The following is a 27,603-nucleotide window of genomic DNA, read 5'->3' on the forward strand; positions in this document are numbered from 1 at the left end:
ACACAGTTCATTTTGACTTTGACACCGTTTACATGGCAGGATTCATTTGTGTACATTTTACAGTGTTTACCAGGCATGATACTTTTGTATGTTTTACAGTGTGACTAGAAAGTAGGGTTTAATTGCTCATGGTCTTATTTTGTTATGTAGGGAGATGATGGTGACCCTGGCAATGGGACAGCAGGAGATCCTGGATTCCAGGTAAGTGTTAAGAAAAAAAAATATATCATGTTAATACTTACATCTGTTTGGCTTGTTTGCTAAAAGATAACTTCTGAAAAATCCTACAAGTAATGGTTTCTCTTTGTTTTTCTCCATCCCTTCATCTTCCATTATCTAGGGCTATCCTGGACTGAGAGGTGATCCTGGAGTTAACGTAAGTTTGCTCAAATCTATTTTCTATTTTGGCTATTCTGTTCCCACAACATAATATGAAAGAGTGCCGTAGATAGTTTTTTTGTGATTACTGTTAACACAAATAATTCTAAAATAAGGTTGTTTACTCACTGGAAATGCTAAAAAAAACATTTGAATGCTTCTACATGTGAAATAAACTCAGATCTCCCTTTTGTCTTGATTATCTGTTGAAATTTTTATAGCTATTGTTTGAAATTTTCTTTTAAAATTTTAAGAGCTGCAGCATTATGCATTTTTTTCCCCCTGAGAAAAATCACATTTCTCTGTATAAAAGCAGACTCGCTGCACCAAAAGATATGGAAACACAGAATATGTTTTGTCATTTGACCATTGTTGAGTCAGGAGCTATAGGTTAACATTTAAATGCAGTACGAGTTAAGTTATACATTTAGGTAACTTATCATAGAAACTCAAATTCAACCTAAATTATGATACACTTTCTGTTGCTAAAAAGGATCAAGGGACTGGGTAACATAATTAACAACACATGCCTTTATTAATAAATGCAAAAGCAATGAATGTTGCAGATGTGACTGATATTTAATGTTACAGGGTTAAGGGACCGTAATAATCCATCAAACTTGTTTATGTCTCATACATCTGCTTCTTGAGTGAAAGACCCCTTTTTGTGCATAACTTTTATGAATATATATTAATTCAAAATGGCTCAGAGAAGATTTTCTTAAAAAACTCAGTCTATAAGAGATAGTCCTTAGAGTGACAGACTAGTGAAACTGAATCAATGAAGTGTATATTATTGCAATGTAAGAGCTAAGTTTTTTAGGTTACTCAAAAATGGTTCCAAGTGCTGAAGTTTCAGACCATTATAGAAAAAATAAGACCGCATGGCCCATTATGTGTCACTTCCTGTAGTAAAACTGTTAACATGAACAGATTTGTCACTCAACTGATTCTAAGCTTGTGGAATTAATTGTTGTTTGTTGCTAAATGTGCAGGATTACTGTCTATCTTTAAGTATATTTTAGATGAGTGGACAGATGCAATGAAATAATGCTACAATAAGTAACAGAAAGCATTTCTAGATGGTTTAGGTGAAATATGAAACTATATGGCTGAATGTCCCTTCCAAGCAGCCCACTTCAGACTTGCTCACTTTGTGGTATTGCCTTATCATATTATACTATTCCTTGCAGTTGTCTTCCTATGGATACCATGTGCCAGGCACTCTTTATGTAAAAAATTAAGCCTTATATTATCATTAAAAGGAGTTTCCTTTATGTGCTTGTCAAAACCCATATTTTTTGCCCTAGCCTTCATTCCATGATAATCCCATTTCATTTCCATTAATGCCTTCTGTGCCCCTGTTACATCCCTCAGTAATCACATCAATGAATTTACTGTCTTATGTACTGCTAGCACATTACTTCTATGTTCCACATATCTATTCAAAAAGCTGAGTCCTTTATACTCCTCTCATATGTATTACACTTCATTACACTCACCATCTTAGTTACTTTCCCTTGTAACATGTCCAGCAATCTCAATTCACTCTCCCTCAACAAACCCCAGGAGTACCCAACCATTATCTAACAAGCGAGCAGTTAACCTTCATGTGCCCCCCCCCAAAAAAAAATGTTGCACACTGTGATTGCCATTGTGTTATGTTATTACAGCACTGGGTGGTAGGTGGCTTCTGGTAAAAGCAGGGACAATATCATCTGTATGTGCCCATTAAACATCATATGAACAAATTAAATTTTAATGGTTTAATTCTTCAAACTATGAAAAAAAATGGCATGGACAGACAACATAGACACGCAATAAGAATAAGGAAATTCCTTTTAAAATGGTCAGGTTACAGATATGTCAGATTATAACAGTATAAGCAAATTACATTACCACCTCATTTTGACAAATTCCAGACATGTGGCCTAATGGTTAAGGTGTTTGCCTTACAAACACAAGATGCAGGGTTTGAGTCTCACAAGGGATAATTGGCTAGGCTTAAAATGGCTCTCAAGGGCAGTTAGTTTAGTAGTAATCTATGAACCTATAAAAGCAGCAGGTCAGTTCTGTTTCCAACATGCAGCAGTGGCAGTTAAAAGAATTAATGTGGAACCATAGACCATCTAAAGGTAGCCTTTATTTAATGAAAAACAGTTGTAAATGAGTCCTTTACACAAAACAGTACTTTCTATACTCATTTGAAATCCCTGCCATTTCTGAAACATATTTAATACATGAAATCGCATAGCTGTATAATTCTCTTAAAGGTACATCAATATTTTAAATTCCATTACAAGGATTTAGAGAGATTCTCACCAGCAACACTTATTAGTTAATAGAAACTGGTCAATTACCATGATGGTGAGAATCTCTAGTTCAGAGACAAGGTAAAACTGCACTGAGGAATACTTCATTAGCAGCTGATTACCACGTCTGTATATTGAACACTGCACTGACAGACCTAACCCTGTTTATATTTTCCCTAGTAGCTCACATGTCGACACAGGCAATCCCCAACACACACATAAATATACGCACATATAAAGATCCATTCATACAATTTTACTTACACACACACAAATAGCTTTCCTATACTTCTCTCCCACAGGGCACCCACCTGGACATACACAAACAGATATATGCAGCCATATTCATGCTCCTACAGACGTATAGACACATGTCTAGCCCTACTCACACCTATAGGTACTCTCCTCAGATAGTACCCTCTCTATTATCCCTGACCTCTCTTCCACAGATTCTGACAACTATGGATGGACATTTTCCTATGGTTTCTCCTGCTAGTCTCATTGATGTGGGCATCCTGAGACAGTGTAGCAACTGCCTTATGTACACAGGCAACCCTCTACTACTACCACCTAAGAACACAATATGTGAGAGATGTAATTACATTAAGAACATGGACTCCTTGGTGTCTCAGTCACAAGCCAGGACATCTGGCACTAAGAAGGTTGTCTGTGCAAACACTACAAGCACCACACCTCTAACACTTCCCACACCTGTACAACACACTCTCACACTTGTGGAGGTTCTCAACAAAAACATACCTAATCAAAAAAGACCTCCGAAACAAACACAGACATGCACATCACAACTAACAGCACCAAGTATCACACATAGTACACATGCCTGTGTCTCTCAGCCTCTAAGGTCCAGCCACAAATCCAGCATACTAGTCATAGGAGACTCTGTCATGAGACACACAGATGTGCCCCTCACAAGGCTAGAAAAGAAGAAAGTCACAGTAACCTGCTTGACAGGTGCTAGAATCCATCATATCACTCATACTCAAGTCTATTAACAGGTTCCCTATTAGAAGACTGAAGACGCATTCTTTCAAATGTGTCTTTGTCGAACTCAAAAGCCTGAAATGGCAAAATATCGAAGCGGCGTTTAAGCGATTTATTTCCCTGGGAAAGAATTTGCTTGGCCGCTTTGTTACTTTGCCATTTTCAGCACTGTAGTGCGGTCTCAGAGTTGGTATATTTAATATTATGTGTGGGAAGCATGGGGGGCATGTTTGAAAGTATGTTTTTTTTTTTTTTTGTTGGAACAGCAATTTTTTTCCCTGTTCTGTTCGGACAGTTCGAAATTGTAAGCTTTCGCTTACATAGGGTCAATTAATCATCATTCGCTTTTTTAAGCACTCGGTGATCTAATATAGACCCTCTTAACAACAGGTACTGTTATGACTCTGTCACAGTCCATGTTGGTGTGAATGACTTGATACATACCTCTCTGGACTATATGAACAGAGACATAATTGAGCTCACTGAATGTGTGTCCCAGGCAGGTATGGCCCTAACCTTAAGCAGCATCCTACCATCACCCAGAATGATGCTTCAATATAAACAGAAAATGACTGACTTTAACAACTGGCTTAGTTTCTGGTGTCATTCCAAGGGGATCCAGTACCTGACAGCCAGGGAGGATATGATTGGCAGACCATGATGCTTTGCCAGAGATGGCCTTCCTCTGTCTTCCCTGGGCTTCAGGCTTCTAGGCTGAGTACAAAATTACCAACATGAAAAATTCTTCTAAATGAAATTTAAAGGTCATGCTGTGAAACACTAGGAGTCTTAGCATGAAACTGCAGTCACTGCAAGCAATCCTTGCCCTAGAGGAGGCTGACATTTGTTCAGTCACTAAAATCTGGTTCAAAGCTGCAGAGAGCACCCCAGCCTTACCAAGTTACTCATCCTACCAATTTTACAGACCCCAAATGGAGGGCTACAAGCCAAAGGAGGTGGAGTTTCAATATTTATCAAAGGCATACACACTCCCAGGCTGGTCAAATGGTATGATGCACAGGAGACACTCCAAGTGCAGTTAACTGCTGACAAAACACCTATTCAAATCACATCTAGCTACAGACTCCCAACCATGACTCAGGATGCCTACTCCACCTATCTGGACTTAGTTGAATCCATCAAGATTCAGCCCTCTACCCTGAGCCCGGGTGACTTAATTACCCAACTATAGAGTGGATGACCTATTCTAGCCCAAATATGACTGCCCAGAGATTCCTCAACTTTGTCACTGCCAATGCATTGGATCAGCTGGTTGACATCCCTACAATATGTGAAAATATCCTGGACCTAGTACTAACCAACATGAGTAACCAATGTAGCACCCCACCATTGTCATCCTTCTTGGTAAGATCTGATCATAAAGTAATCACTTTCGAAGTCACTATCTCCCCTGACCCTGCCTTGTCAGGGTCAAACAAAAAACTTTTCCTAAGCTGACTATAATCCCTGAAAGCAGGTATAAGCAGCTTCACAATCATCATCTCTTCAGATGGAACTAGCACTAATGTTCAAGCCTACACCAAAAAACTAAATGAGCACCCACATAGCTGTATGGACTTAGCAATACCTGACAGGACCAAATCATCTTCCTCAAGGAAGAGTAAACTTGCCTGGAAGACAGCAGCAATAAACAAACTATATAATAAAAGGAAAAAAAATTGCTGTCCAGGACCAAGAAGGAGCAGGTGCCAAGTAGGAAGCAATTTCTCCTTTGTCTGAACAAGCAAATGAGGTCACTGGTGAACTCCTCTAAGGCTAACTTCAAGTCCAAATTGGCCACATTCATTAAGGACAATCACAAGGCCTTCTTCACATATGACCACAATCTGAAAGGTAATAAATTAGGAATGTGCCTTTGTATGCATGTGTGTGGTTGTGAGGTGAAGGTGTGGGTTCCCCATCCCCCAAATTATACCAAACCCCCTCAGCTTTTCAAGTGAAGAAGAACAAAAAGGACTTCTGGTTGCTAACGGAAACCAACTGGCTTCCTACAATACAGCAACAAATCTGCACACTCTTTCACCAGTCAGCTGCCCACAGGTGGTAGGTATCCCCTTCAGCTCTTCAAATGAAGAGCAAAATATAAATTCTTTATCAAGTGCTGAAGCAAGTGCCTTTCTCTACTGGAATTTTAATACAGAAAAAAAAAACTATGCAGAACTCAAAGCTCTCGATTACACCACTTGGTACTATGTGCAACAGGGGCAATTGCCCCTTTCATCTAACCCTTGCTGTACTACTAGGGAAACTTATAAAAACATAAACCAGAGTGCATGTTCAACCAAAAAATAAATTTATTCTCTGGTTAGATTCACACTCACATTTATGGTTTTATGAGTTTTGCTTTCATCTGGATGACAATTCATAAGTGCCTGCTTGTTATGCAACAGTTATGCGGGTAATGTTTTTTTACCATCCTCTTACTTATGTGTACACTAAATAAGAGATTGAAACTCTCAAGGAAAAGTGCTTACCCCACATCCCCAAGGAAATGTAGTGTCACCATTTTGTAATATACATTATTTCCTGGACTACACACAGTACTACTCCTAGAGGTGTGTGTGTGTGTGTGTGTGTGTGTGTGTGTGTGTGTGTGTGTGTGTGTGTGTGTGTGTGTGTGTGTGTGTGTGTGTGTGTTTTATATTACACAACAAATGTCCATCAATCTACAGCAGCTGAATACAGACATGGGGCAAAAACTCTTACTGGTTTTATTATAGTAGAAACAAGACAGAAGCCCTAACTGGTTTTAGTTTAATAAAGACTCTTTAATGTTCTAAAAAAGTTTGGTATTTTATTTTGTGCTGTTGACACATCTAAATTTTTTGTAGTTTGGGTTTGGTATTTGAAATATTCCTAAAACAGCAGAGTTATAGACTGAATCCTGTCATGTTCCCATTCAGACCCATATTTTGTGATGATTCATTTACTTGGTTCCATTTTGTTTCTTCAGACTTCATTAGTTAACTCATTATCATGGAAGTTTATCTACATAATTAGCACATACTTCTAATCTATCTTCACACAAAATAAACATGACTCATAAGTGTATTTGGTTGCTGGATGCGCTCTGCTGAAATGAATATAAGCATTAGTTCTGTTTCTTTTCATGTTGCATCCCATGGTATGAATCAAGACTATAGCACTACTTTAGAATAAAGGCAAGCAGCCCAGAGTCTGTACCGTGGAACGTTGTTCATAAAGCTTCAAGAATGTCTGTTTAATGTCAGCCTACACTATGAAATGGTGCTCCAGGCCACACTGTATATTTAAGGCATTTCGTTTCTACAGGGTCTGGATGTCAGGAATGTGCAGATGTGATGTGACATTCGTTTCAAGGCTATATTTTATGTATGTGTGTGGGAGACAGTATTGTGTGCGCGCATTAAAATTAAAGAATAGACTTGATAAAACAAAATTGGTTCAGAGGGTCAATTAATCAGCAAAACAGAACTGCATAATCCTGCAAAGAAATGTTGCTTAGTAAAAGTATGTTATATTTTAAGTCAACTGACTGTAATTTATCTTTAGAAATAAATATGACTGATAAACTCACCATCTCAGTATCATCAGCTGCATGACAAGACAGCAGCAGTAAAAATCAGAGCTGAGGGAAAATATACCTGGATAGACAAGACAGACAGATAAATAGGCTGTCTAGATAAGCTAAGGGAGATATTAATTTGCTTTTTCTTGGAAAGAATGTGAAAAGATTTATTTGCATCATGCATTACAGTTAGAAACTGTCTATAATTCTCATCTCAAGACCTACCTGTATTAAAACCCCTTAGTTTTCCATATGGTATACAGGCAGAACCAGGCAATGTTCCATATTAAAGATTTTACTTTAGGAAGACCTTTTACTAGGACCTTCAGCATAGGTGCCAGTACTGAAATACTGAAAGTAGGTATTTATAAAAAATGACACACTGAACTATGCAGACAGTTTTGTACTGCATGCCCCTTAACAGCTACCACAAAAAGTAACAAGTAGAAAGTTTTTAGGGAAGAGGAGTCCATTAAGCAGCTTAATACATTGCCAGAGACTCTCCCCTGATAGCAGAATATTTAAATGGCAGATAACTGTCTGCTTCCTAAGATGCTCTTGAAAATCTAGATTAATAGTTTTAACCAGCAACAGCAGTTATGTGTGCTAAGGAGAAAGTAGTGTGCATATTACATTTAGTTAGAACAAACCAATGAACAGCAGCAGATATTTACCCAGGGAGATTCTTCTAAAATAAAAAAACAGAGATTTTAATGCAGCATTTTCTGCAAAAATACTGACAAGAGTATTATTTTTTTTCTGAAACTCTTTTTTATTTTCCTGAATGCTTAACAAGTATATAGAATACCTGATAGTAAAGACAGAAAAATACACGAGGTTACCAAGTATCCAGAAGTGGATACTCCCCTAAGGCTGACATTTTTCCACTGGTGGTCACCCCTTCTGTCCCATAGCCAGCCTTATTACAGTGATACTATGTGGCTTGTACAATTATCATGGTTGGCTGTTCCCCAGCTTACCGCAAATGTTAATGAGGCATGTGCTGTCCCCAAGAAATGCCATCAGAAAGTGCTTTATACAGCCTAGCTATTCATGGTACCACTCATCAGTGTGAATCAAGAATGCCAGATAGGTTAACACAGCCAAAAGTTTGTACTCATCACCTATTAGTTTTAATGGGAAAAACTGCATTACAGAAAAGTGTCAGGGGGTTTAACAGAGAAGTAGTTATGTGTGTGTGTGTGTGTGTGTGTGTGTGTGTGTGTGTGTGTGTGTGCGCGTGTGTGTGTGTGCGTGTGTGTGTGTGTGTGCGCGTGTGTGTGTGTGTCTGAATGGCAGCATGTGTACTTCATGCAGAGATATGAATGGTCTAGGTGTGTGTGTAAATGAACAATGGGGTTACCTGTGCTAAAGTGATGTATAGGCTGTCAATGGCGATAACCGCAGCAAAGTACTTCTTATCACTTGTAATCAGTGAAAAATCGAATGGCATACAGTTTAGCCAATAATGTCTTTCCTCATTGCAGATAATGTGTCTCTGAATTGCTTCTTCTTATGATCACATTCAATGATCCTTTTTGATGTGGCACTTACACCACATGGAAGGGTTCTTTCTCATTTTTTGTCTTAATCTGCAATGCAAAAGAACTGCATATATTAGAACAGAAACTGTCAGCAGACCACCACCATATGCTGTTCATTTTATTTCTTTTTCAGGAAAAATGTTTCAGAGAATATAAATCAAAATAGGCTGAGAATATCAACAGTAACATATGCTGAATACTATAGCAATAACCCACGCCTGGGTGTGGGTAATGCTAAATTTACCCACTGTTGGCGTGGTTTCGCCCTCGGGACCAAACAAAGCCAACCGTGGGTAAATTTAGCATTACCCACACCCAGAAGTTGGTTATTGCTATTATACCATGACATTATTTAAGAAAAGAAACTATTACTTTTCTTAAATAATGGCATAGTATAATGCCTGTTTACTGCCCTTCCGCAGATGTCTGGCATCCGTGGCAGTTCTGATGAACTGCGCGCCTGCGCAGTACATCAGAGCTGTGGGCAAAAGTAACGGAGAAAGCAAGATCTCCGTTGCTTTTTTTTTAGTGTTTCGCTATGTTAAATGAGTTTAACATAGCGAGACAGTTTTAAAATAAGCAACGGAGATGTCCGTTGCTTATTTTAAAACTGTCTCGCTATGTTAAACTCATTTAACATAGCGAAACACTAAAAAAAAGCAACGGAGATCTTGCTTTCTCCGTTGCTTTTTTTTAAAACACTGTCTCGCTATGTTAAATGGGTTTAACATAGCGAGACAGCTTTAAAATAAGCAACGGAGATCTCCATTGCTTATTTTAAAGCTGTCTCGCTATGTTAAACCCATTTAACATAGCGAGACAGTGTTTTAAAAAACCGTGTTATACTAATGGAAAATTTCCATTAGTATAACTCGATTTACAACGGGCACGCTGGCCAATCAGCGTGCATGTTTTTCGGCGGTCATGGTATAATATACAATGTAACCATAAGAGTAATTAAATAAATCATTAACTATAAATCATTGTTTTAAGCTTAAAATGTGCATAGTTAGCAAAATGTGACTGATATATGTCTAAAAACTATACATGCTGATTAGTTTGAATGAGTCTTTATACTTCTGATTAGTTTCAATGAAGTATTTGTCTCTCTTCAGAACAGTAGAACTAGAAATGTAGGACTTTGCTTGAATGATTGTAGGAAAATGGTGTACTTGACTGAAGTAGAAACAGTTATCTTCTTGAAGGAAAAAAAGGTCAACTCAGCAGCAATCCATATATAGGGCCACAAGAATAAAATATTACACATCCATATTAATGACAATGACTTTTGTTTTGTAGGGAACCAAAGGTTACCCAGGGCCAAAAGGAGATGATGGAGAACCAGGAGATCCCGGTGCTGATGTAAGTACATAAAAAACATACTTTCAGTTTCCTGAAGATGAAGTATTAATGTTTATTAATTAGTATTTCAACTCATCTGCAAAAATGGAGCACACTGGCTACTTGTTAGAAATGACAAATAAGGGTCCCACTGATCCAGCAGAATTTAAAGTTGAATCCATCATGCTTGCATTAACAAACCTGCGCAATAAAGTACATGATGAATACCATACAAACGTACATAAATAAATACATGCACAGCATCTTAATTATCCTAATTTGAAAACAGTTTTTCTTGATTCTGCTTATTCTCTGATGTTTTTAACAAAACTGTCACCACATGAAGACCACTCGGTCAAACATTATATTTTCCCCAAGTAAAATACAACCACCAGGGGTATCAAAAGTTAAGAAAAAACATTTACAGACATGACAACATGAATAATGTAAGGTAATTAAAAAAATCTACTACTATCATGTGAGGCAGGTACGTGCCCAGTTTGCTACACATGCTTGTCTATGGTTCCTGCACTTTTCAGAAACACAATTGCTCCAGCTCTGACCTCTTGATCATTAAAAAGATACTATCAAGGAAGCAAACAAAGCTGGAAAGAAAACTGAAACAAGGAGCCATTATGTACCTAGTTTTATATCAAATTAAGAGTGATCTATTAATATTAATAAAAAAACACTGGTACAAAATATGCAAAGAACATAAGTTAGGGCTTTCAGCAGTTTTCATAAATTCAGTCTTCATTAGATTTGTGTAATAAAATAACTAATGTTAATTAAATAGGTCACTCTGACTGATGGAATAAATTATTGACCAATCACATAAAAGCTGTCTAATCTATTTATGAACAAAGCACACAGTTGCATAAAAGAATTCTCGGCACTTTGTTTAGTAAACTGTCTGTCATTACTGCAACTCAAACATGGATGGTAGTAATAACAGATGGTGACCTAAAGGAAGTAATTTTCATTGCATGGTTAAACTACAACTTGCTGAAGTAATGGTTGCTACATGTACAGCTCAATAAATGCAAGGGGCAGAGTGAGTCATCTTAGCTGTTTCACTAACTGCCCAAGCTGCATGTGGTGAAAAAGCTAACTGTATGATACATACAAACTGCAATAAAGACAGAAGAGAAAATGGAGTGATCCATGTATGGGGACAGTAGTTCAGCAGATAGATGGGTCTGTGCCATTGGTAAACTTGGTGAAGGGAAAAAGTCCTTTTTCTTTCTGAAACATACAGACAGAGGACCACATGTTCAGGTACAATTAGTCTCCAAATATCAACCATGAAAAGCCAGAGAATTATCACAAATGATGAATGAGCAAATCAGTAAGAGTCTACCTGTTACTTAAGAGTTAAGGGTCAGGATAAACTACACATTTCTAGGAATCATTCCATTAATATGACAGGCCAGAAGTGTCTTCTTATTCCTAAAAGTTCCTTGCATGTAGCACTCCAAAATTAAACTATCAAATTTACCTTCGACTATAACATTACCTCCTTTCTGAAGGATAAGACACAATCTGTGCTTTAAAAAGAGCCTTCATTCAAAGATAGATAAGCTCAGTAGCCATGAAAATGCCTTTATCTGATACAGGTACTACAGTCAAACACATGAATTTTTTTTAGCCACTAAATCAGTGGGTGGGTCTGTTACACAGGCTTCTAATAGGATGAAAGCCAGGGCATGTAGTTGGTGGAGTTGGTTATACTCAATTTGAATGAACTTCTGATAGGATGAAAACCATAGCATGTAATTGGTGGAGTTGATTTCATTTGATTACTATGGATAAATGACCAATTCAGTTCTAAGACTTGCGATTTAGAATCCAACCCTGCCTTAGTGAGGGGACATTTTTTAAATATATCTAAATGTTTTAGTAAAATACTTAAAGCATTAGCAGTGTATAAAAGAAAGTGCTTTCATATGATGTGCTTCCTGAGATCCATCTATAACAAAGTACACACAGTAATAAAATCAGATTATTTTGTGATATAAAATGTTTAAAATGAATCATTGGGTAGGAAGAATCTTGTTTTAAGACTGAAGTGTCTGCTTTGTTTTAACACTTATAATAACTTGAAGAAGTAAAGTTTAGAAACATTCATTAATAGTTTAGCTCTTAAATTTGACATTAATTGTGAGTGTCCATGCTAGCAACCTGCTTTTATGGGGCATATGGAGTCCTGGTCTTACACATGTCCAGATTCCAGTACAGTGACTTTATTGTTAGTATATATATATATATATATATATATATATATATATATATATATATACATATATATATATATATATATATATATATATATATATGCTCCTGTTCCCATCCTACCTAATCCTTCTAATACCACTTCCTACTCTCCTATAACTAAATCCGCCATCACTGCCTCCTATAATTCCACAGCTGTATTGAACTCTTTGACCAGCTACTTAACAGTTACCTTATGCTGCTACTTTTGTGTAAAACAAACAAAAAGGTGCTTTTTTATTGCTGTTTTACAAACTATACTGATATATTCTATCACTGTTAACCTTTTCTTATCATATTTACTTGGCATTCCTATGAGATAATCTGTAATGTATATGTGCAATGTGTACTATGCATTTTTATTTTTCTGGAGCTTTTCTCCCCAGGATTCCATTGCAAACGGGTCCTTGTTGGCCCAATTGGACTATCCTGGCAAACAAACTACAAATAAATAAATAATAATAAATAAATAATATTAGTTGGAAAGGCCACAGAAGTACCTCACAAAGAGAATTACTGGCCTCAAACAGATGCCCTACACTGATCATCTCAAAAAACTCTAGCTTTACTGTCTAGCATATCACCTACTCTGAGGTGATCTCTGCCTAACATATAAAGCTATGTCAAACCCAGAGCTGTTGGACATGCTACACCTAAAGAAATCCCAATCCCTCTGAGCTACAAGCTCTAGGGACCTATACCTTGTCACCACAATAAACAGGACTTGCTGGAGGGTTAGATTCCTGTCCCAGAGACTTCCCATACTCTGGAACAAGCTACCCATCTATGTCAAGCAAAGTTCCTCATTAACACTCTTCAAGAAAAAGCTTTATGAGTGGATGGGAAATAAGAAATACACCCCGGGGATCATTACTGTGGCTCTGCTCGACAGGGGCACAGGAAATTAACTTTCTTGGGTTGGTGTAAGCCAGGGAACTTTGTTGGCTAGGCTTACTTAGGCCCTTGAGCCGATAGCCTAGTACCTACCTATGAACCTAGTATGACAGGAAAATTAATGAGCATGAAAAGTGCTTTATAAACATTCCAGATAGTGTTTGATTACCTAGAACAGACTCAAAATGGCCTGAAAAACATGACAAAAAATATAGCATAATAGTAGCTTCTGTGATTTAAGTTTCCTTAAGTTCAACATGCTTTTAATAGACTATGTGGTGTGTAGTCCAGGCTTTTTGAAAGCATTAAGTTGAAGTTGTCAAGCAAGTTCTACCTTTTACAAATAAGCTTTTAGTTTGTCGTCGAAGGGTTCATGTTCCCCCATTTCTACTACATGAAATGTAACATGCATGTGGTTTTGGGAAATTAAGGCTGTGTTTGGCTAATGGATTCTTATGAATTCTTAATTTAATGTCAGAAATGTGGTGTATCATTTGGATTTTTAGGCACATGGCACAAAATAAAAAATACAATTTAGCATGTTGTGTTTCTCACTGTGTAGTGTTGTATGGATTACTAATACAAGCCATTTGTTTACATTTGTAGTCTGTTTTGTATAATAATTTGTTTAATGATACTCAGCTTCTGATTAATCAGACTGTTTAAAGGTATATTAACAAAATCAGTTACTGACTTTAGTTTATTAATAATACATATACACACACAGATTCTGAGTATTCTTCTCATGGCATGCTTCTTTCATGTTTTGTATATTTGTATTTTTTTTTTTGTACCTGAAACTCCACTGTGTGATGCAGCTTATGAAAGAAACTGAAAAGCTCATCCCCATTCCCCTACTTATACTGCATTCACTATTCTGTTTGACAATAACATCCAGTGCCAAGTTCTTTGCATGGGATTTCTAAAAGTGCAATATGATCTGTTACTTTAGCTTCGGTGCATTTACTTGTACCAATCTTGCAGAAGTAAATGCTTCTGGAAAACAGGACATGGGAAAAAGATTAACATGGCCATTGTTATATGTATGTATTTCAGTTTTTTTTCTTTTGTTTCCATATTGGCTAATCCTTCATTCACACATCCACCCACCCACAGGTGTGCATGCATTTACTTATGCAGATACATTATATACATATATAGATACCAGCATTCTATATATTTATACATGCATAAATTACATACTGGTATACTTACATACATTATATAGCTATTTATTTATTTATTCATTTGCCTGTACTTTTTGAAGGGAAAATATAACGGGTTCCTATTAGAATGACAAAAATACATTTTGTTGAATGCGTTTTCGTCGACACCTAAAGAGCAAACAGGCAAAACAGCGAAGGGGCTGTTCAGAAAATTCTTTCCCTGGAAAGAAGTCGCTTGACTGCTTCATTGTTTTGCTGTGTTCTGCACTGTAGTGTGGTCTCAGGATTCCCTTGTCCTGTATAGCTCCCGAACGTGAATGTGCAACATTACTGACCATAGGGTTAGGGTGCGGGTTAAGGTAAGTGCATATGTATGAAAGTGTTTACTGTTTTTTTTTTTTTTTTTTTGCATTAGATGTATGGTTGAGTTACGTGTGTATGTGTTTTCAGCTGTTTACTTTTGTTTTGGGGGAGTAGAATTAGGGTTAAGGTAAGTGTGTATGTGTTTGGAACTGTTTACGTAAATGTGCAACAGTAGCTGACCTTAGGGTTAGGGTGTGGGTTAAGGTAAGTGCATATGTTTTAAAATGTTTACTTTTTTTGAGTTAGATGTATGGTCGAGTTACGTGTGTATGTGTTTTCAGCTATTTACTTTTTTGGGGGGGGTAGAATTAGGGTTAAGGTATGTGTTTGGAAGTGTTTACTGTTTTTTTTTTTTTGTTTTTGGTTGGAACAGCGATTTCTTTCCCTAAGAAAGAAATCACTATTCAGAGGTGTCGACATTTTCAGCTTTTGCTGAAAAAGGGTCGATGAAACATCGTTCGCTGTTTTAAGCGTTCAATGTTTTAATACAGATCCAATCTAACTGAGCCATGAAAGACTCCTTTTCAGTAGATGCCAAGGGAGAAAGACAAAACATTTCAAAATAATAAAATGACATAGAATAGCATACAATTAACTTTTTTCCCATTTTATGGATAATCTATATAGTAATGAATAAGGTCCAATGAAAAGTTAATATGCAACGCATATTATGTATATATGCAGCTACCTTATCCCTGCTCCTAACTCCAGCCCTACACATACCTTAAATGCCCTTTCTTTAACAGTACCACTAAACAGACAAGCAAAAGATCTAGCTTCTTCCCCAACTCAAACACACTATCACTCCCAATGCTGAAACTTTTCAATATCTGAAAATGTTGGCATTAACCTACACTCACTTTAACAGGAACCACATGTACTTCTCCTCAGTAAAAGCAACATTCAGTTTTGCTCATTTAATTCAGTCCTGTACTCTAGTGCTTTTGACAGCTTTCAATACCAGGCGACCTGTGCATTCAACAATGTTCAGTAACCGTATGCATTTGCACACACATTATATATATATATATATATATATATATATATATATATATATATATATACATATACATACATATATATATATATATATATAGATATATATACAAACACATTTTTGTTAAGGTGCAAGTCCTCTTTTGTCCCCTCATATGGGGGGGGGGCTCATCCACACTATATAAAGATTCCACGATTGCTGTAGAGCACAGAAGGGGGATTATCCAAGTGGGAGCACATTTATTGTATTTATATATTTTTAGTATTCGCCTCACAGCAAGACGCTGTCCGGTTTGATTCTCAGCTAGAGCGTCTTCTGCGTGGAGACATGCGTGAATGGGCGTACCTTCGTTGAAGGTTGTGCATCAGGCCTGGCAAGCCGTTATGGAAAAATCAACTGCCAATCATTAGCAGACCGGAGTTCCGCTGTGGCGACCCCTAACCAGGAAAAGCCGAAAGACACAAATATATTTTTAGTATTAAGTATATTCCATACAATTCATGTGGCAATACTTTGATGACATACTCTAAAGTAGATCTGCGCATAATTGAAATAGGAGTAGGATGATGTGGTCTAGCTGTGTTTTATTACAAATAATTTTGAGAGTAGAATTTTTACATAAATGTACACTATTTCTTGTACTGGTGGCAATGATTACAATACTAATTAATTCTGCTATCATTTCAACAGAATGATCAACCTGGCCCGAGGGGCCCTAAAGGTGCTAAAGGATACAGAGGACCAGAAGGGAATCCTGTAAGTAAATAAGATACAAAGAATCTATAAATTATAGTAGCCTTCTGTATGTGCTGTTGTATATTTTGTGTTTTTTTTGTACTGGTGATAAAATATCTCTGAAGCTTCTAAAATAGTTGATGCTGGCATCTGTCTTAGAAGTTATAAAACTTAAGCATATATATATATATATATATATATATATATATATATATATATATATATATATATATATATATAGGGGCTACTTTAGTTTAGTGAATGATCAGATGATTGGACACTTAGTTCGAACATTAAATCTCGAACCGGCAAAATAGCGAACAGCTGGAACAGCAAATTTTTTCCCAGGGAAATAAATCGCTGGACCGTCCATCCGGGGTGTGCCATTTCCTTCACTGTAGTGCAGTCTCTGAGTTGGTATATTTAAGTAGGGAGGTGTGGGGGCGGCGAAGATCCCCCACTTCATTTAGTGTTTTTTTTTTTTTTTTAGGGAACAGTGATTTTTTTTTTTCCCTTTGAAAAAATTGCTGTTCTGGTTGTTCACTGTTTTGAGTTTTTGTGCTTTAGGGGCCAATATAACAATTTTTGATTTGTCTGTTATAATATAGACCCTATATATATATATATATATATATATATATATATATATATATATATATATATATATAAATAGAGCAGATGTCTATGGTTGCAGGCTGTAAGAGAAGAGGGATTTCACTTTTTCATCAGCACACCAGCTGCTTTGCTTGCAGTTACACAGCACAAAAGGTTTTGAGAATTTGTTCTTAGCCCACTGTTGTGTGATCTTGCAGCTAGTATAAATAGTTAACAAGGGGTTGCCCCATACAAAAGGATTTTTAGATTCAGTCTAAAAATATCACTCTTTGGAGTGCTCAGTATTTAATTATAGAGCTTTATATATGTGTGTGTGTGTGTGTGTGTGTGTGTGTGTGTGTGTGTGTGTGTGTATATATATATATATATATATATATATATATGTGTATATATATATATATATATATATATATATATATATATATGGGTCTACTTCAGAAGACTAAAAAAATAAAATACTGAATGATGGAATTTTCCCCTTCTCCATTGCTGTACGATCTTGGAGTTGGTATATAGAGTTAGCAGGGGGTATGGGGAGCACATCCACCCAACATGTGGGATGCAGGTGTGTTTGCCCCCTGCCTTAATGTGTATAGTATTTTGAATTGTCAGCCTTTTGGGATTCATTCTTTTGAAGTAACCCCATGCACACACACACACATACACATACACACACACACACACACACACACGCAGACACACACAAGCGTGCAGACACACACACACGTGCAGACACACACACGCAGACACACACACACGCAGACACACATGAGTGAGCTCATGTTTTATATACATATATGTGGATATATAAACATACACACATATATACACAAACGCACACAGATAAATACATACAAACCTATCAGTGGTACAGTTAGCTATTTTTGTAACCGATGACATAATCCATTCTTCCCTCCCTTCAGCTTTTAGTTCAGGAGCAGAAAATTGCTCCTCTCCTCTGACTAACGGAGAAAAAAAAATATTTATTTTTAACCTGTTAAAGCTGTAGCAACCTGCCTGCTATATTACCTTCTTAGCAATCAGCTGCTATGGTTTATACCAGATGTGGAACAGTACAGTGTTTCAAACTGCCATTTATTTCTGAATGCTTGTGCACACTGAAGACCAGTCAGGTTCTGCTAAATGCACCCTAGCACTCTGTCTCTTCCTAGCAATGCCTCTGATACAGATGACAGTAATTCAAAAGGTGGAATATTCATTTGGTAAAAAGATTTGTCCAAGTAAGAAAGACTGACTGCAGGCATGAGTGAATGCTTATTTCAGTGAATCTAATATGTTGAATTGAAGCTTTATTATACTGTGTAGGTGTGTAGGTATGTAGGAATGAGCAGGAAAATAAATGTTGGACTGAAAAGGTAGTAGTTTTCCTGATGTGCAGGGTACATTATAGTGGCCAGAGTGTGCATGTCAGTACCAGTGGGTTAGAGTGTGGGCTAGGTAAAGGGATAGAGTTAGTGTTGTACCTGTTTGGTGTTGTTTGTATTCGGATTCCTTTTGCATTGGTAGTAGTACAATAGGTGTACTGTACAACACAATCAGTAGGAGTACAATAAGTGTACTATACAGCACAATCAGTAAGAGTACAATAAGTATACTGTACAACACAATCAGTAGGAGTACAATAAGTATACTGTACAACACAATCAGTAGGAGTACAATACATGTACTGTACAACACAATCAGTAGGAGTACAATAAGTGTACTGTACAACACAATCAGTAGGAGTACAATAAGTGTACTAAACAACACAATCAGTAGACATACAATAAGTATACTGTACAACACAATCAGTAGGAGTATAATAAGTATACTGTACAACACAATCTGTAGGAGTACAATACATATACTGTACAACACAATCAGTAGGAGTATAATAAGTGTACTGTACAACAATCATTAGGAGTACAATAAGTATAAAATACAACACAATCAGTAGGAGTACAATAAGTGTACTGTACAACACAATCAGTAGGAGTATAATAAGTGTACTGTACAACACAATCAGTAGGAGTACAATAAGTATACTGTACAACATAACCAGTAGGAGTACAATAAGTGTACTATACAACGCAATCAGTAAGAGTACAATAAGTATACTGTACAACACAATCAGGAGTACAAGTGTACTGTACAACACAATCAGTAGGAGTACAATAAGTGTACTGTACAACACAATCAGTAGGAGTACAATAAGTATACTGTACAACACAATCAGTAGGAGTACAATAAGTGTACTGTACAACACAATCAGTAGGAGTACAAGTGTACTGTACAACACAATCAGTAGGAGTACAATAAGTGTACTGTACAACGCAATCAGTAGGAGTACAGTAAGTGTACTATACAACACAATCAGGAGTACAAGTATACTGTACAACACAATCAGGAGTACAATAAGTGTACTGTACAAAACAATCACAATCAGGAGTATAATAAGTGTACTGTACAACACAATCAGTAGGAGTACAATAAGTATAAAATACAACACAGTCAGTAGGAGTACAATAAGTGTACTGTACAACACAATCAGTAGGAGTACAATATGTGTACTGTACAACACAATCAGTAGGAGTACAATAAGTGTACTATACAACACAATCAGTAAGAGTACAATAAGTATACTGTACAACACAACCAGTAGGAGTACAATAAGTGTACTATACAATGCAATCAGTAAGAGTACAATAAGTATACTGTACAACACAATCAGTAGGAGTACAATAAGTGTACTGTACAACACAATCAGTAGGAGTACAGTAAGTGTACTATACAACACAATCAGGAGTACAAGTATACTGTACAACACAATCAGTAGGAGTACAATAAGTGTACTGTACAACACAATCAGTAGGAGTACAATAAGTATAAAATACAACACAGTCAGTAGGAGTACAATAAGTGTACTGTACAACACAATCAGTAGGAGTACAATAAGTGTACTGTACAACACAATCAGTAGGAGTACAATAAGTATAAAATACAACACAGTCAGTAGGAGTACAATAAGTGTACTGTACAACACAATCAGTAGGAGTACAATAAGTGTACTGTACAACTCAATCAGTAGGAGTACAAGTATAAAATACAACACAATCAGTAGGAGTACAATAAGTATAAAATACAACACAATCAGTAGGAGTACAATAAGTATGCTGTACAACACAATCAGTATGAGTACAATAAGTGTACTGTACAACACAATCAGTAGGAGTACAATAAGTATAAAATACAACACAATCAGTAGGAGTACAATAAGTATACTGTACAACACAATCAGTAGGAGTACAAGTATACTGTACAACACAATCAGTAGACGTACAATAAGTATACTGTACAACACAATCAGTAGGAGTACAATAAGTGTAATGTACAACACAATCAGTAGGAGTACAGTAAGTGTACTATGCAACACAATCAGGAGTACAAGTATACTGTACAACACAATCAGTAGGAGTACAATAAGTGTACTGTACAACACAATCAGTAGGCGTACAATAAGTGTACTGTACAACACAATCAGTAGGAGTACAATAAGTGTACTGTACAACACAGTCAGTAGGAGTACAATAAGTGTACTGTACAACACAATCAGTAGGAGTATGATAAGTGTACTGTACAACACAATCAGTAGGAGTACCATAAGTATAAAATACAACACAATCAGTAGGAGTACAATAAGTATACTGTACAACACAATCAGTAGGAGTACAATAAGTGTACTGTACAACACAATCAGTAGGCGTACAATAAGTATAAAATATAACACAATCAGTAGGAGTACAATAAGTATACTGTACAACACAATCAGTAGACGTACAAGTATACTGTACAACACAATCAGTAGGAGTACAATAAGTGTACTGTACAACACAATTAGGAGTACAGTAAGTGTACTATACAACACATGTACTATACAACACAATCAGGAGTACAAGTATACTGTACAACACAATCAGTAGGAGTACAATAAGTGTACTGTACAACACAATCAGTAGGAGTACAATAAGTATAAAATACAACACAGTCAGTAGGAGTACAATAAGTGTACTGTACAACACAATCAGTAGGAGTACAATAAGTGTACTGTACAACACAATCAGTAGGAGTACAATAAGTATAAAATACAACACAATCAGTAGGAGTACAATAAGTGTACTGTACAACACAATCAGTAGGAGTACAATAAGTATACTGTACAACACAATCAGTAGGATTACAATAAGTGTACTGTACAACACAATCAGTAGGAGTACAAGTGTACTGTAAAACACAATCAGTAGGAGTACAATAAGTGTACTGTACAACACAATCAGTAAGAGTACAATAAGTGTACTGTACAACACAATCAGTAGGAGTACAAGTGTACTGTACAACACAATCAGTAGGAGTACAATAAGTATACTGTACAACACAACCAGTAGGAGTACAATAAGTGTACTGTACAATGCAATCAGTAAGAGTACAATAAGTATACTGTACAACACAATCAGGAGTACAAGTGTACTGTACAACACAATCAGTAGGAGTACAATAAGTGTACTGTACAGCACAACAAGTAGGAGTACAATAAGTGTACTGTACAACACAATCAGTAGGAGTACAAGTGTAATGTACAACACAATCAGTAGGAGTACAATAAGTGTACTGTACAACACAATCAGTAGGAGTACAGTAAGTGTACTATACAACACAATCAGGAGTACAAGTATACTGCAATACACAATCAGGAGTACAGTAAGTGTACTGTACAACACAATCAGTAGGAGTACAATAAGTGTACTGTACAACACAATCAGTAGAAGTACAATAAGTGTACTATACAACGCAATCAGTAAGAGTACAAGTATACTGTACAACACAATCAGTAGGAGTACAATAAGTGTACTGTACAACACAATCAGTAGGAGTACAGTAAGTGTACTATACAACACAATCAGTAAGAGTACAAGTATACTGTACAACACAATCAGGAGTACAATAAGTGTACTGTACAACACAATCAGTAGGAGTACAATAAGTATAAAATACAACACAGTCAGTAGGAGTACAATAAGTGTACTGTACAACACAATCAGTAGGAGTGCAATAAGTGTACTGTACAACACAATCAGGAGTACAATAAGTATAAAATACAACACAATCAGGAGTACAATAAGTATACTGTACAACACAATCAGTAGGAGTACAATAAGTGTACTGTACAACACAATCAGCAGGAGTACAATAAGTATAAAACACAACACAATCAGTAGGAGTACAATAAGTATAGTGTACAACACAATCAGTAGGAGTACAATAAATATACTGTACAACACAATCAGTAGATGTACAATAAGTATACTGTACAACACAATCAGTAGGAGTACAATAAGTATAAAATACAACACAATCAGTAGGAGTACAATAAGTATACTCTACAACACAATCAATAGGAGTACAATAAGTATACTGTACAACACAATCAGTAGGAGTACAATAAGTGTACTGTACAACACAATCAGTAGGAGTATAGTAAGTGTACTATACAACACATTCAGGAGTACAAGTATACTGTACAACACAATCAGTAGGAGTACAATAAGTGTACTGTACAACACAATCAGTAGGAGTACAATAAGTGTACTGTACAACACAATCAGTAGGAGTACAATAAGTATAAAATACAACACAGTCAGTAGGACTACAATAAGTGTACTGTACAACACAATCAGTAGGAGTACAATAAGTGTACTGTACAACACAATCAGTAGGAGTACAATAAGTATAAAATACAACACAATCAGTAGGAGTACAATAAGTATACTGTACAACACAATCAGTAGGAGTACAATAAGTGTACTGTACAAGACAATCAGTAGGAGTACAATAAGTATAAAATACAACACAGTCAGTAGGAGTACAATAAGTGTACTGTACAACACAATCAGTAGGAGTATAATAAGTGTACTGTACAACACAATCAGTAGGAATACAATAAGTGTACTGTACAACACAATCAGTAGGAGTACCATAAGTGTACTGTACAACACAATCCGTTGGAGTACAATAAGTATACTGTACAGCACAATCAATAGGAGTACAATAAGTGTACTATACAACACAATCAGTAATAGTACAATGAGTATACTGTACAACACAATCAGTAGGAGTACAATAAGTGTACTATACAACACAATCAGCAGGAGTACAATAAGTAGAAAATATACCACAATCAGTAGGAGTACAATAAGTGTACTGTACAACAGAATCAGGAGTACAATAAGTGTACTGTACAACACAATCAGTAGGAGTACAATAAGTGTACTGTACAACACAATCAGTAGGAGTACAAGTGTACTGTACAACACAATCAGTAGGAGTACAAGTGTACTGTACAACACAATCAGTAGGAGTACAATAAGTGTACTGTACAACATAATCAGTAGGAGTACAATGAGTGTACTGTACAACACAATTGGTAGGAGTACACGTATACTGTACAACACAATCAGTAGGAGTACAATAAGTGTACTGTACAACACAATCAGTAGGAGTACATGTGTACTGTACAACACAATCAGTAGGAGTACAATAAGTGTACTGTACAACACAATCAGGAGTATAATAAGTGTACTGTACAACACAATCAGTAAGAATACAATAAGTGTACTGTACAACACAATCAGTAGGAGTACAATAAGTGTACTGTACAACACAATCTGTAGGAGTACACTATGTGTACTGTACAACACAATCAATAGGAGTACAATAAGTGTACTGTACAACACAATCAATAGGAGTATAATAAGTGTACTGTGCAACACAATCAGTAGGAGTACAATGAATGTACTATACAACACAGTCTTTAGGAGTACAAGTATACTGTACAATGCAATCGGTAGTAGTACAAGTATACTATACAACACAATCGATAGGCGTACAATAAGTATACTGTACAACACAATTGGTAGTAGTACAGTAGGTATAGTCATTCTATTAGAAAAATGCTTTGCAGTAAAGTGTAGGGTTGCATTTTGTGGCAGGGATATGGTTATCACACGGTAGAAAGTTGGTGCGGGGGGGTAACATTGAGTAGTATGCTAGAGACATCAGAAAGTTGCTCATCAAGTTTACATTTTTCACAGTTCTGAAATTTAGTAATTGCATTCCATGCACTACAAATGTTTAAAGCTATACATTCCTGAATAGGTGCATAACAAGTACATTTTAGGTATTTAACTTATCTGTTCTCTTCTTGAGATAATATGAAAGTTCCTTTCAGATTTTTGAGTGATTTAGGTTAATTGCCTAGTCTGTTACAATAAGCTTGGGAATAAGTTGAAAGTGTGCTCCAAAAGATTATGTTCCAGAGAACAGTGTAAATACAAAAGTGCATGCATGTTTGCACTTTGATAAATAGAGGATCCCAAGATTCAACAGTGAAACATGGTTTCATAACCTGCCTTGGGATTGTGGTTGTAAACCTGTGCACATCCAAAGTATTCATATTAACCTCAAGTGAACTTTATAGTACTATAATAGGTAGAATGTACAACACAATCAGTATTAATATAGTAGGTACACTATAAAACACAATCTGTAGTAGTACAATAGTTACACTGTATAGCACTATCAGTAGTATTAGTACAATAGCTATACTGTTCAACAAAATCTGTAGTAGTACAATAGGTATGATGTGCAACACAACCAGTAGTAGTACAATAGGTATACTTTATAACACAATCAATACAATTACAATAGGTATACTATATAACAAAATCATTAGTATTATAATAGGTATACTGTATAACACAATTAGTAATGTTGCTGTAGGTAAACTGTACAACACAATCAGTAGTAGTACAATAGGTATACTGTAGTAGCAGTACAATAGGTATACTGTATAGCACAATCTGTATTAGTATAATAGGAATACTATACAACACGGTCAGTAGTAGTACAACAGGTATACTGTGCAACACAATCTGTAGTAGTAGAATAGGTACACTGTGCAGCAGAATCAATAGTAGTAGAATATGTACAGTATACTATATAACTCAATCAGTAGTACTGCAGTAGGTATATTGTACAGCACAATCAGTAGTAGTACAATAGGTATACTGTACTACACTATCAGTAGCACAATGAGTATACTGTACAACAGTCGGTAGCAGTACAATAGGTATATTGTACAGCATGATCTGTAGTAGTCCAATAGGTATACTATATAACACATTCAGGAGTCCAATAGGCATACCGTATAACAAAATCAGTAGTATTGATGTAGGTATACTGTACAACACAACCTGTAGCAGTACAATAGGTATATTGTATGAAACAATCAGTACTAGTACAATAGGTGTACTGTACAACACAATCAGTAAAAGTACAACCGGTATACTTAGCAACACAATCAGTAGTAGTACAGTAGGTATACTGTGCAACACAATCGGTAGTAGTACAGTAGGTATACTGTGCAACACAATCTGTATTAGTACAATAGGTATACTGTACAGCACAGTCAATAAAAGTACAATAGGTATACTGTATAACACAATCTGCAGTATTACAGTAGGTATATTGTACAGCACAATCGGTAGTAGTACTCTAGGTATACTGTATAACAAGTAGTATTACATCAGGTATATTGCGCAACACAATTGGTAGTAGTACAATAGGTATACTGTGCAACACAATCAGTAGTAGTACAATAGATATACTGTGCAACACAATCAGTATTTGTAGTACAGTAGGTATACTGTGCAACACAATCAGTAGTATTACAGTAGGTATACTCTAAAACAGTCTGTAGCTGTGCAATAGGTAAACTATACAACACAATCAGTAGTATTACAATATGTATACTGCACAACACACAATCAGTAGTATTACAGTACATATACTGTACAACACAATCTGTAGTAGTACAATAGATATACTGTACAGCATAATCAGTAGGAATACAACGCAGTTGGTAGTGGTACAATAAGTATACTGTACAACACAGTCTGTAGTTGTATGATAGGTATACTGTGCAACACCATGTGTAGTTTTACAACAGGTATACTGTACAACATAATTTGTGTAGAAAAATAATGCACAGCACATTTTTTCCATATCGGTTTTACATCTTGGCACTCAAACATTATGGAGCTTTGTAATGGGACATATTTTGCTTATTTAATTATAATTAGCAGTATATTGAAAAGTTTACTAAAGAGACTGATTGGGTAGTGATACTGCACTTCTAGTGGAGCGTTCTCTAAATATGTTATTGTTTCTGTATTACTGTTATAGCAATCCAGTTTCTAATCAAATTGTTTATGCATTAGGGTCGCCCTGGACCACCAGGACACTCTGGACCAGATGTGAGTATAGTTTTTATGTACATTATCTTTCATTTTACATATTGCACGCCATCTAAAGAACAAAGTTATGTAAAGTAATTTTATTATATGTAATCATTTCATCTTAACTATGCCCCACTGTAACAGTTATGCTAAACAACATTGTGAATCAATATGAATGTATGTCTTTATTTGTTCTAGTGATTATTAATGCATTAAATCAGAATAAACTAATTCCTTTTTCCTGGTCACTGACATACAATGTGGAACAGCTCATCCTGAGTTTGGTGTCTTCTGTACCCCTAACAATAATCAATTCCAAAGTTGGTGTACTACAAGATAAAGGACATTTCTCCCATTTTATTGATCACCACTATCAAATTCATGTTTTTTTTGGAAAAGTATGTAATATCAACATTTGTATAACGTCTGTTCTTAAAATGTTTGCTTCTTATACCAAGCACCTCTGGAATTGTGGCTGGGTAAGTGGTTGGGGTCATGGTGTATTTCTATTCCTAGATGTCATTGGGACAATGAACCAAGGTTGACTTAAAATCCATATGAAACCTAAGATGAATCCATTTTTTTCAAGGAATAACATTTTTCCTAGGCCACTTTTTTCTTGGGGCAGCCTTGCTGAGAAAGAACATTTACTGGTCGCCTTCTGTTTTAGTAGAAAGAAAGATTCTGTGATCCAAAACAGAGGATTTGAGCATTATAACCCTTTTGAATCATGGTTGGGATTATGATTTCTGGAACTTTCACTGACAAATCAGAAGAGGGAGTGCTGATAACAGACTTATTCTGAAACCACTTAGCTAAAATGGTGTCATAGCTTTGTTTGCTAAGCTAAGCTCTGGACCTTTAATCAGATACATAATACTTAACGTAGAGATGCAGTTTTACATACTTTTTTCTTTTGATTCTTCTTTTTCAAATGGTTCTTCTCAAAGGCAGCAAATGTTTGCGTCATAGCTATGTTAATATCATTTTGCTCCCTATATATTTGGTTCCCAAGTGTCACTTAATGAGCTACACTTCCCCCTTTCCATCTGCTTCCTGTTCTGTGT

General features: G+C 36.1%; 1 protein-coding gene across 2 annotated transcripts in view; it reads left to right on the plus strand.

The window, feature by feature from the left end:
* Positions 1 to 27,603, plus strand: part of COL6A1 (collagen type VI alpha 1 chain) — a 343,520-nt gene that overhangs the window by 245,914 nt on the left and 70,003 nt on the right. For both annotated transcript variants that reach the window (XM_044075923.1, XM_044075922.1), the window contains exons 23-27: positions 151 to 201; positions 341 to 376; positions 10,104 to 10,166; positions 16,527 to 16,592; positions 26,519 to 26,554. In XM_044075923.1, coding sequence (XP_043931858.1) covers positions 151 to 201; positions 341 to 376; positions 10,104 to 10,166; positions 16,527 to 16,592; positions 26,519 to 26,554 — 252 coding nt within the window. The remainder of the gene's footprint in view (positions 1 to 150; positions 202 to 340; positions 377 to 10,103; positions 10,167 to 16,526; positions 16,593 to 26,518; positions 26,555 to 27,603) is intronic.

Source organism: Protopterus annectens, chromosome 6.part1 (assembly GCF_019279795.1).
Source record: "Protopterus annectens isolate FY-2018-M chromosome 6.part1, PAN1.0, whole genome shotgun sequence".
Lineage (NCBI taxonomy): Eukaryota > Metazoa > Chordata > Ceratodontiformes > Protopteridae > Protopterus > Protopterus annectens.